The sequence below is a fragment of the Panthera tigris genome, chromosome D3 (assembly GCF_018350195.1).
Source record: "Panthera tigris isolate Pti1 chromosome D3, P.tigris_Pti1_mat1.1, whole genome shotgun sequence".
Taxonomy (NCBI): domain Eukaryota; kingdom Metazoa; phylum Chordata; class Mammalia; order Carnivora; family Felidae; genus Panthera; species Panthera tigris.
Genome location: NC_056671.1, coordinates 29272948 through 29284273, shown reverse-complemented (window position 1 = coordinate 29284273; position 11326 = coordinate 29272948). Strand labels below are relative to the sequence as shown.

Here is an 11326-nt window from a genome sequence, read left to right as displayed (position 1 = left end):
CCCGCAGGTAAATTCTGCGGATCGAACGGCGGAGAGGAGACAAACCGGTTTGCGCCCTCTGCTGTAGGGCTGCGGGGCAGGCCAGGCGGTAGCGCTGCAGGGAGAGAAGCGACCGGCGGAGCCAGTAGAAGGCGCTGTGGGAGCTGCCGGAGGGGCCCGGCGGAGGCGGGGTCAGAGGAGGGAGCGCGGCGGGGCGGGGCGGGGCGGGGCGGGGCGGGGCGGGGCGCTCGTCTTCCCGCTAGCCGGGTACATGGCGGCCCCGGGCGCGGGCCCCGGGCCGGGAGCACCCCCGGGGCTGGAGGCGGCCCTGCAGAAGCTCGCGCTGCGGCGGAAGAAGGTGCTGAGCGCCGAGGAGATGGAACTTTACGAGTTGGCGCAGGCGGCGGGTGGCGCCATAGACCCCGACGTGTTCAAGTGAGCGCGCGCGGGTGGGGAGTGCGCGCTCATCCTACCCCCCAGACACCCCTGCTCCCCCGCCCGGGCCTCTGATCTGGAGGAGCCCCCCACCCCCACCCCGCCCTTTTCGGACCCCTTTGAGCGCCCAGAGTAGAGTTGGGGTCTTGAGGGAAGTGGCCTTCCTGAGCCTGGGCGAGGAAGGCTCACTGGCCACCGCGTGTGTTCTCTCCAGGATCCTGGTGGACCTGCTGAAGCTGAACGTGGCGCCCCTCGCTGTCTTCCAGATGCTCAAGTCCATGTGTGCTGGGCAGAGGCTGGCGAGCGAGCCCCAGGACCCTGTGGCCGTGTCTCTGCCCACATCGAGCGTCCCGGAGACCCGAGGTCAGAGCTGGGCCCGGTGCTCCCTGCCCCTGTGACTCAGGAGGCGGGTGGCAGGGGAGGCACGTGGGCGGTGCCAGACACAAGGTGGGCTTGGTCCTGAGTGGCCTGGCCTTACTGTGCGTCTTGTCCCAGGACGCACAGGGACTGCCCAAGGGCTCGCCTTTTGGTTTCCAGTCCCCAGTTTCGTTTCTTTGCTACCCTTTGCTACATATGCAAGTCCAGATCAGGTGGTCGCAAAGTGGGTGTCCAGGGTGGCCAGCAGGCTAAGCCTCATGTGGGATTCTGCCTCCTTCCTTGGGTAGAAATGCTTTCATTCCACAAACACGGGAACAAGGTGGCTTTGGTTCCTGTTCTCACGGTGTGTACAGCCTCCAGGAAAGTGTTCAGGGAGCGGGGCAGGCAGAGGTCTTACTGCCACCCCTTAGCCTATACCCCATCTGGGCCCAGGTGCTGCCCAGGAGTCTAGCCAGCTGAGCGTTCTTCCTCGGATTGCAGGACGGGTCATCATGGCAGCCCCTGGCTGCCCTAGACACGCAGGGTGCAGAGGCCTGAGTGGGCACCGCACTGGGCTCAAGTTTGAGGGGCCTCCTCACTCTCGAGAGGCATGACTGGGGGATAAGCAGGTGCCCATGACAAAGGTGTCACAGTGGAGCTCCAGCTGCATCCTCCTGGTGTGTCGCATCTGCTCCCAGTTTCAGAAACAACCTGAATGCTTGGCCAGAAGCATTCGGGCACTCACAGACATCCTGAGAAGGGGCCGACGTTCAGGTGGGGGGCAGGCTGGGTCCCTGTGGGAGGGAGTGCCAGGGCCCTGGGTACCCACGCCCCCTTTCCTGAGAGGCCCTGGGCACTGGAGCGCAGGCTTCCTTACTGATCCACGCTCTGTCTGCTCTCTTTGTGTCTCTCTCTGACCTCCAGAGGCCTCCTTTCTCTCTGCCAAGAGCTGTAGTTCCCCTGCAAGGCCCTCCTTTTCCTCGGCCCCGCGGCCTGCGGCCTCTCCGGTTCTGCTCCACGGCCCAGCTGCCACGCACTCGCCTCTCTCTCCAGGGCCCCCCGGTTCCCTCCGGTTCTCTTGCTGCCTGTTCTCTCCTTTTGCAGGTTGCGTTTACTGGTTTATCTCTGGGGGTTGGTGCTCTTTCTTGTTTCTGTGGAAACTGCTGTGGCCCCTATTCGAGAGTCAGAGCAACTTGGAGATGAACTGCCAGGGCAGGACCCTATGGGCCATCCCTGTTACACAGCTTAGGGATTGGGGACACAATTTCAGATCTTGGTTTATTAGAGACCACTTGCAGTACTGCTGGAATGGGACCAACGCCCCCTGCCCCCAGAGGCCAATTCTGCCAGGTGTGACTTGTGCTCTGTAGAGGTGCCCTCACCCCGAGAGGAGGGCAACAGGCCAAGGGGCAGGAGAGCCTTTACTTTGCTGTAGAGAGGGAAGCCTTAGGTGTGAGAAACGCCTTGGTTGCTTAGATGCTGTCACCTGACAGGTAGCCTAGAGGGTAAGATGTGATTGTCCTTTCCTGCCTGTTTCCTGAGCTGAGGGTACCTTCCAGGCATTGCCCGGTGTGGTGAGGCTGGAGGCCCAGAGCCAGGGGCGTGTGAGGGGCTGAGATCCCACAGATGCCCTGGCTGTGCTCTCCGTATCCTTTCCCACATCACCTACCTCGCTGTTCTAGGTGCCACCTGAAACTCGGCATGGGGAAGGGCCAAGGGGCAGGTCAGGGTAGAGCCAGTAGACTACAAGGCTGAGTTGAGGAATCAGTGGGGAGAGGGAGGGAGAAACTGGGAATGGAGCCCTCCTCTTTCAAGGGGGTGTTGCTGCTTGCTCACCCAGTGACTGGGTGCCAGGCTGGCTCTCAGCGCTGAGGGCTCAGGGGGGCTGTGAGATGGACAGGTCCCCCTTCCAGTTTGGGAGATGGCTAGATACACCAATGGTGACAGAGACAGGAGGAAGCCAGTGTAGCCAGCCTTGCTGGAGCAGCAAGGGTTACGCAGGCTCAGAGTCCTGTTGCCCTGCAGCCCTTTGAGGTAGGAGTAGTGGGGAGCGCTCCAGCCTGAGATGTGGGCCCAGGTCACTGGTGGGAGCAGGCCTGAGCTTGGAGGGGAGAGGTGGGAAAGGGAGGGCGGAGAGCCCAGAGGTGGAGTGGGTTTGCTTTGGTGCTCAGAGCACTGACATAGAGGGGCTCGGAGAGAGGTGGGGAAGAAGCCCCAAGCATAGGGACAGGAGTGGCGTGGAGTGCTGGGCCCCACAGGGTTTTCTCAAGTGCTTATGCCTTGGGTCTGCTGGGTTGGGCAGCCAGTGGCCAGGATATGAGGACATAGAGGTCCTGGGGAGATGCCCAGTGAGGGTAGAGGGCAGCCTGGAGAGGGGGTTGGTGGGGAGGCAGTGGAGGGGAGTGGGGCACATGAGGGGCCATGCCAGGAGTGTGCTGTGGCCAAGAGGCAGAGGCCATCAGAGATCAAGAGCTCTGAGGCCACATGTTGCAGAATCTGTCTGTCCACACAGACCTTGGGCAGAATCTGAGGTAGAAAAAAATGAGGAGAGTTGTCAGAGTGATCAGTTGGGGGACTGTGGTGGCCTAGGATCATGATGGGGGTTTGGGGCTGTTAGGGCTCGCTGGCCTTAGGTTTCCCACAGAATTGGGGTGGCAGCTGCTGCAGACCAGGGGCTGGAGGCCCGCCCAGGAGTTTGATCTGGTAAGCTGCAGCATGCACAGCATCCAGGTGGCCTGTGGGGACTGTCACTGACAAGCTCATCCATTCCTGGCTCTACTAGGCAGAACATGGGGAAACAGAAGACCCTAAGAGCACAAAGAGGGTAAATGCTTGTCATGATGAGGGTGTGGTCACCAAGGAAAAATAAAATTCGGTCGAGTGTTCTCTGCTGAGGTTTAGGGAAACTGTATGCTTTAAAAAGATGTTCCTCTGGAATGTGTAAGATGAAGTTTGGTATGCAGAAGCTGTGAGCCCTACACAGAGCTGCGCTGTCCAATACAGGAGCCATGGGCCCCCCAGGGCTTGCGGCTGAGACTCACTGCAAGTTTAAGTATACACCAGACACCCAGATGCCAGAGAACTGGAACAAAAAGAATACCTCACAAGTAATTTTCATATCGATTACATGCTGAAATGGTAATATTGCACATTTTAGGTTAATTAAAATACATGATTTACATTAATTTCCTGTTTCTTTTTACTTTTTTTTTTTTTTAACATTTATTTATTTTTGAGAGAGAGAGAGACAGAGCTCAACTGGGGGAGGGGCAGAGAGAGAGGGGGACACAGAATCCAAAGCAGGCTCCAGGCTCTGAGCTGTCAGCACAGAGCCCAACACAGGGCTCCACCCCCCAAACCATGAGATCATGACCCGAGCCGAAGTCGGACACCTAACTGACTGAGCCCACCCGGCCCCTCCCCCACTTTTTACTTTTTTTTTTTTTTTAATTTTTTTTTTCAACGTTTTTTATTTATTTTTGGGACAGAGAGAGACAGAGCATGAACGAGGGAGGGGCAGAGAGAGAGGAAGACACAGAATCGGAAACAGGCTCCAGGCTCCGAGCCATCAGCCCAGAGCCCGACGCGGGGCTCGAACTCACGGACTGTGAGATCGTGACCTGGCTGAAGTCGGACGCTTAACCGACTGCGCCACCCAGGCGCCCCAACTTTTTACTTTTTAATGTTGCTACTGGAAAATGAGTTACATGTGGTTCACATCATATTTCTGTTGGGACAGCGCTGCTCCAGAACAATTGTACTTTGCCTGAAACACTGAGTCAGGGCTGTATGTACCGCATGTGTGCAGGAGAGGGTCACATCTCCTAAGAAGCACAGGCCCAGTTAAGGGTCAAAAGTGCATGTATGCATGTCCATGGTGCACATCAGTCTTTGTCATTATGTCTGTATGTGTTCTGGAAGCACTGATTAAGCCACTTCTGTGTGCTCAGCCAGAGAGGGCGGCAGGACTGGCTGGTGGGTGTAGACCTTCTGGTGGGCTCTCGAGTAGCAGTGATAGGTGGTCCTGGCTGCACGCTCACCCTGGCCACCAGACCTTGCCAGCCAGCCTTGAGGATATCAGGGCACTTGCTATGCTGCCTCACCCCCTTGTTCTTTTCCTTCCTCACACACACATCCAGTGTCCGCTTACGGCCCCTCACTAATATTTGACCGCAGGGGCCCCACCGGCCCATTTGAGCACGAGGGAGTGCTCCCACCATGCAGGAGAAAGGCCACTCCCGGGGAACATGGGCAAGATGGGAGCAGCTTCTCACATTCTGGGCTTTTTGTCAACACTTGATCCCCCCGCACCTCTGCCAACAGAGCTTGCAGGGGATGGGGAGTTGGGATCACATGGGCCACACCAGAGTTAAATGGTTCAGTGGGTCCCGCTGGGGCGGGCCAGCTCCCCAGCTGCAGGGGGTGTGTTTAGGGTTGCCTTTGGGGTTTTGCTTCATCTGGGGTTGGGGGCGGTTCGGGCAGGTATTAGGGGTAGGAGGAGCACCAACTTTTTAACACCGTGAGCCAGGCTGTTTTTAACCTTCAGTGCTCATTGTCTTTGACACCCGTGAGGGCTCCTCAGGCATCGGGCCTGGGGGCATGTCACTGCCACCCACCCTAGCCTATAATCACCCTTGGCTCAGTCCTGCCCTCCAATCCATCGGACCCTAACTACCCCATTGCAGGGAGCTGGGGCAGGTAAGACCGGTTGCAGAAAGTCCCCTGCTGTGTCCAGGACAGAGCAGGTCTGTCCACTGACAGGCCCTCACACCATTCTCCTCAGACCAGAATGCCTCCCCAGCTCTGCATGAGGCCTAAGTGGGTCTCTCCACTAACTGAGAGCATGTGATTCCTGAAGGTTCCAAGAATTGCAGAGCTCGATAAACGGTTAGATGGTTTTCTTAATGGCTCAAATTTACATTGGTGTCTTATTTCCAGGGTTTGTCAGCCTCATCAAGGTTAAAAATGAACATTATTTGCTATTTTCTCCTTTCCTCTCATCCTGGAGTTTCCAGAAGGGCCCTGGTCATTATACTGAGGGGGAGAGGAAATTCAGATATATGGCAGGGTGAAGAAAAGCTGCATTCAGACCCGGGCCCACGTCTGAGACCCACACTGCCATTTTGGGGGTGGCCTATGCTTGAGCTATATTTTCAGGTCCTTCAGGGGCCCTGGGCCTAGTCTGTAGGATGCCTAAGCATGCAGGGGTAGGCCAGGTGCTACAGATGAGTTATGCCAGTCTGGCCAGGCCTGGAGAGGGACATGGCCTCATAGCTGACCAGCAGGTTGGGAGCTGTAGAGTGGCGGGGCTCGTGCACTCACAGGAGACAGGATCCTTGCCCACTGACCAGTCAGCGGGAACCAGAATATCAGAATGTGTAACCGGAAAAAGGAAATGTGTGGTGACGGTTCTCTACTTTTGTTTTTTCCATGAACCACTGGCAGGCTGAGTTGGCCCAGCTTCACCCCACCACATGCCCTTGGTCCTCTGTAACGTGTTATTACATCTCCATTGAATCAAACCTGTGCAAGCCCAGGGAGGCAGGGCAGGGGAAAATCTGAGCTGTGGAATTCCAAGCAGTGGCACCATGGTAACCCTTTCCACCCCACTAGGCAGCAAAGCCCCCCTGTTGTTCCCTGGGGAGGAGCTGTTCAGAAATGCTCTTAGGAAGGGCTGTCCTATCTCTGTAGGAGTCCTGGGGAGAAAGTAGTGTCAGAGAGGATGGAAAGGGAGTCTGATGTCTTGAAGAAGCCAGGATCTGCAGTGTCACAAATGTAGGTGCCTCCCCTTGTTCCAGGTGACAAATGGTGAACCAGGAGTGACTCAACATGCCCCCAAGAAATTCATGGTGTCTTTTCTCCAAAAACCCACATGTCCCCATTGCAGGCTGTTTATTTGACTAAGAACTGACATTAAGGTTGAGGGTCAAACATGGGACGCATCCCCTGGTCAGAGTCTGCAGGATGGACCCTGCCAGGCTGGAGCAGAGAGGAGCCCTGGCTGGGGAAGGCCCAGTGGGGAGGGACTGTGACCCAGGGGGTGAGCCTGCTCCCTGGGCGCATTTTGTGCCTCCTGGTGTCCTCTCAGTCTTGTGAATGCTGTCAACATCCTGAATTCCTTTAGAATAAAGTTTGGCCCAAGTGTGATTACAGATCTTCCGGTCTTCACAGAAAGAGGGGAAGGTAAGTAAATTACAAGTCAAGGGATATCTGCACCAGTGGTCTCCATCTGAATGTGACTACCTGTGGTCAGGGCAAGCTTCCTCTGAGCAGTCAAGCCTCAGCATGAAGCCAGTCACAGGATCCTGGAGCTGAACTTGAGAGCAAGAGGCTTGACCAGCAAAAGTTTGCAAAATACTTTGAGGTAGTCAGGGAAATGCCTGAGGGAAAGATTCCAAGGTCCAAATGCAAAAGCCTGACTTCCATTCTTGATGGATGTGCTTCCAGCAGTTCAGCTGTGGGTGATCTGGAGCAGGGAGCGCCAGGGGAGGCTTCAAAGTGGTGGCCCTGGTGGCGAGCCCTCCTGTGCTGCTGGTGGTCGGGCGATTCCTTACACTCTCCAGGGCAGGAGTCAACCGGCTGAGCTCACCTTTCCCTAAATGGGCCTTGCGGACTTTCCCCATTGTTCCTCGTGCTGCTTCTGTCCTAGGACCTATGCTCCAGGGCCTCTTGCACTCTGTCGAGGACTTCTCTTGGATGTGCCCTCTCCAGGTGGTCCTCAGCCTCAGGGCTCAGAGCTGAGAGGATCCCTGGCTGAAAGGTCGGACAGAGATGTACCAGACGTAATGTGCAAGGAACACAGATGTAGTAGGTGTGCCGACTGTGGAGTTTGCCCTGGTTCCTAACAATTGTGTTCTGCGTCCGCTCAGGGAGAAACAAAGGCAGCACGGCTCTGGGTGGAGGCCCAGCACTGGCAGAACGTGGCGGCCGGGAAGGATCCAGCCAAAGAATGCCCCGACAACCCAGTGCTACCAGGCTGCCGAAGGGGGGCGGGCCGGGGAAGAGCCCCACTCGGAGCAGCACCTGAGACGGGCAGACTTCTCACGCCACCCAGCTGTGGGCTCCACCAGCCTCCTAGCAGAGGCTACGTGTGGTTTCCTCCGGTTGGTAATAAAGCTTTGTGAAAAACCGAGGGTCCATCCAAGCTGTTTTCTATCACCTTTTGAATACATTAAGGCTCAAAGATTGAGAATCAGTTTTGCATTGTGGGCCTGGATGTACTGCAGCTGAACGTAACAACCAACTGACCTAAACCAGTGGTTTCACCCTACTATACCTTATTTTCAGGTCATACAGAAAAATCTCTGTATGGTTGGCCCATGAACAAATGGGGGTCAGGGGCACCAACCCCTGCATAGTTGAAAATCCCAGCGTAACTTTTGACTCCCCAGAACTTAACTACCAACAGCCTACTGTTAGTAGGGAGCCTTACTGTTAATATACAGTCAACTAACACATCTTTTACGTATGTATTATAGACTGTATACATACACTATGTATATCATATACTATTATATACTGTATTATACTGTAGGAAACTGGAGAAAAGAAAATCGTAAGAGAAATACATTCACAGTACCATGCTGTAAAAAATCCACATAGAAGTGACCTGCACAGTTCAAACTCTTGTTACTAAAACTTTTTTTTTTAATTATTTTTTTTAACGTTTATTTATTTTTGAGACAGAGAGAGACAGAGCATGAATGGGGGAGGGTCAGAGAGAGAGGGAGACACAGAATCTGAAATAGGCTCCAGGCTCTGAGTGGTCAGCACAGAGCCTGACGCGGGCTCGAACTCACGGACCGTGAGATCATGACCTGAGCTGAAGTCCGACGCTCAACCGACTGAGCCACCCAGGCGCCCCTACTAAAACTTTTATAAATGCACGTCAACATGTTTCGCTAAAGAGAAAGGTGCAGTGCTTTTGCCGAGACCATTCCCAGGGTAGAGCTGCAAGGGTCTGAGGGTGGAGTGGAAATGCTGTCTTACAGGTTACGTGCACAGTAAAGTCAAAGATGAACCGTAATCTAGAGCTCACCCTGTGACTGTGAATGCCATGGAGAATCCAATAAAACTCCAACACACCCCCCCCGCCCCTGCCGAATGTCCTCACCCTACACATTTGACCCACAGCATTAAGGACTTTGTGGACAGCCCCCTTCCATGGACCTCAGGTGTTCAAACTCCAGTTCCAAACTTACACATTAGTCACCATGTGCCATCAACAGAGAAACCTGAAAAATTGCAAATTCAATTGAAAGCCTAACTCAGTTTCGCTAGAATCTAGGAAATCTTTGTGCTTTGGAACCTCAATTTGGAAATAACTGTTTTCCCCAGGTCATGCAGATCATGTCAAGTATGCACTGGCTCCCTACAGATGTAGGTAGTGCTGTACACAACTCACAGTGCAGCCCAGGACAGCTTTCCACACGGCCTGACAGGCCTTGGGGTCCCACCCATCTGTGCAGTCGCATGAGTGCATCCCAAAGGGGCATCACAATAGACCGAAGTTTCATACAGAAACTTTAATTGGAAACAACTGAAAACCACCTGTGCTGCAGGGTGGCAAGAGAGAGAGGGAGAGAGGAATGCCTGCCAGCCATGTCCCCATTCAGTATTCTTCCCCTTCTTCAGCCTCTGCTTCCACGGAATCCACACCCACCTCTTCATAATCTTTCTCCAGAGCTGCCAGGTCCTCCCGGGCCTCGGAGAACTCCCCTTCCTCCATGCCTTCCCCCACGTACCAGTGCACAAAGGCTCGCTTTGCATACATGAGGTCAAACTTATGGTCTAGGCGGGCCCAGGCCTCGGCAATGGCGGTAGTGTTGCTCAGCATGCACACGGCCCGCTGCACCCTGGCCAGGTCCCCTCCGGGAACGACAGTCGGGGGTTGGTAGTTGATGCCCACCTGCCAGAGAAGGGGAAGAAAACAGTCTGTGAAACTTGTGTCAAACCCAGAAATGGTAGCTGCTTTCATGGAAACAAAAGACATGCAGGTGCCTTCTTTGTGCCCGGCAAGGTGTCAGGTGAGCAGGGTGCTGGTTTCCAGACCAGCAAAACTGGGGAAAGGAGCCCTGGCTCCCGGCTCAGTCCCAAGTTGCCTGAAGGGCTGTGTCCCAGCAACTGAGACATGTGACAGGTGCTCAGGTAACAGGGCTGTTTCTTCTAAAAGGGGACACTGCTTTGTATTCCTCATGTTATTTTCCCCATAGGCTTCTACAAGATGGGGATTCATTTCTGGAGCTGAAACCTTTTCCACTCGATTCAGAGTACTATGGTTGTTATCACCAGGGGAGATCGTACCCCCGGTCTCCTACCAAATGAGCCAGCCTGTGCATAACAGGGCGACAGGCACACCCTCAGGTCCTAGGACTGTTGCTACTACTGCAACAGGAGGTGGCCTATGTGTGTGCTAAGTAGGAGAAAGGGGGTGATATTCGAGGGCTGGGTCCAAAAGGGGAGGCATTCTAAGTTTCCAAACCAGGAGACAACACGACCAGAGGTTTGGGCAGGGATACACAGGGTCAGTTAGAGCTGGGGTCGGCAAACTTTGTCTATAAAGAGCAAGACAGGGGACGCCTGGGTGGCTCAGTTGGTTAAGGTGTGCAACTTCAGCTCAGGTCGTGATCTCACGGCCTGAGTTCGAGCCCCGCGTCGGGCTCTGTGCTGACAGCTCGGAACCTGGAGCCTGTTTCAGATTCTGTGTCTCCCTCTCGCTCTGACCCTCCCCCCGTTCATGCTCTGTCTCTCTCTGTCTCAACAATAAAATAAACGTTAACAAAAAAAAGAGCAAGACAGCACATATTCTAGGCTGGGTGGGCCACATGGTCTCTGTCACAATTGCTTAATTCTCTCTTTGGAGCACAAAAGCAGCCACAACGAGACACCAATGAACAGGTGTGGGTGTGTCCACATAAAACTCTACATGGCTGGTCTGCCAACTGTGCCGATCCCTGAACCCAGAATAGGAAGGGCTAGTGAAGGACCCGCTGCAGCAAGCCCACCAGAAGCAGTAAGGTCTGAGCCAGCTAGGCGGCATGGAAAGCAAGGCAGAGGGAAGCACATTTTCCCAGATGGAAAGCATCGACAGTTTAGCGTCCAAGTACTGGACAAAGCTGAAGAGCTACAGCAAGTTTCCTATTCTGTATCAGATGGAAGACTGGCACAAACTGTGTTGGAGGCAGCCTCTGTCCAAACTTGCCAATCCTACTAACAGAGAAATGAGTATGTTGCCATTTCTTCCGAAAACATCCATGACCATTTTTCGTTAAAATCAAATGCTGCATGGGACATTTAGGTTTGGTTTAATTTCCTTATGCCTGAAGAATGACGTGGGATTTAGGAACACTGATGTTTATAGTGAAACTACCCCGATTTCAAATATCCACATAAATTGTCAAAATGCCCTTGAAAATTGCTACATTTCTAAGTCCTAAAACTATTTTTCCCACACTAATTCTTTCACCCAGAAGCGGCAACAAAATCCTTCCCCAAACTTTTTCTGTTCTGGAAAAAGAAAATTCTCACACAGATACACAATGTGATAACTCAGGAA

General features: G+C 54.1%; 2 protein-coding genes across 2 annotated transcripts; one reads left to right on the top strand and one right to left on the bottom strand.

The window, feature by feature from the left end:
* The first annotated feature begins 213 nt into the window (after positions 1-213).
* LOC102968211 (mitotic-spindle organizing protein 2B) lies at positions 214-7903 on the top strand. Its single transcript, XM_042961657.1, has 3 exons — positions 214-414; positions 629-777; positions 7641-7903. The coding sequence occupies exons 1-3, from the start codon at positions 251-253 to the stop codon at positions 7796-7798; spliced, it is 471 nt and encodes a 156-aa protein (XP_042817591.1). The 5' UTR covers positions 214-250; the 3' UTR covers positions 7799-7903.
* A 1378-nt stretch (positions 7904-9281) lies between these two features.
* LOC122232584 (tubulin alpha chain-like) lies at positions 9282-10052 on the bottom strand. Its single transcript, XM_042962224.1, has one exon. The coding sequence runs from the start codon at positions 9761-9763 to the stop codon at positions 9383-9385; it is 381 nt and encodes a 126-aa protein (XP_042818158.1). The 5' UTR covers positions 9764-10052; the 3' UTR covers positions 9282-9382.
* Positions 10053-11326: the final 1274 nt, after the last annotated feature.

What these genes read in the sequence shown, in the direction of transcription:
- LOC102968211 (XM_042961657.1), top strand. Translation starts at nt 251, where the DNA reads ATGGCGGCCCCGGGCGCGGGCCCCGGGCCGGGAGCACCCCCGGGGCTG. An exon ending in ATAGACCCCGACGTGTTCAA is followed by an intron (nt 415 to 628) that starts GTGAGCGCGCGC and finishes TGTTCTCTCCAG; the next exon opens with GATCCTGGTGGACCTGCTGA. An exon ending in GAGCGTCCCGGAGACCCGAG is followed by an intron (nt 778 to 7,640) that starts GTCAGAGCTGGG and finishes GCGTCCGCTCAG; the next exon opens with GGAGAAACAAAGGCAGCACG.
- LOC122232584 (XM_042962224.1), bottom strand. Translation starts at nt 9,763, where the DNA reads ATGTCTTTTGTTTCCATGAAAGCAGCTACCATTTCTGGGTTTGACACA.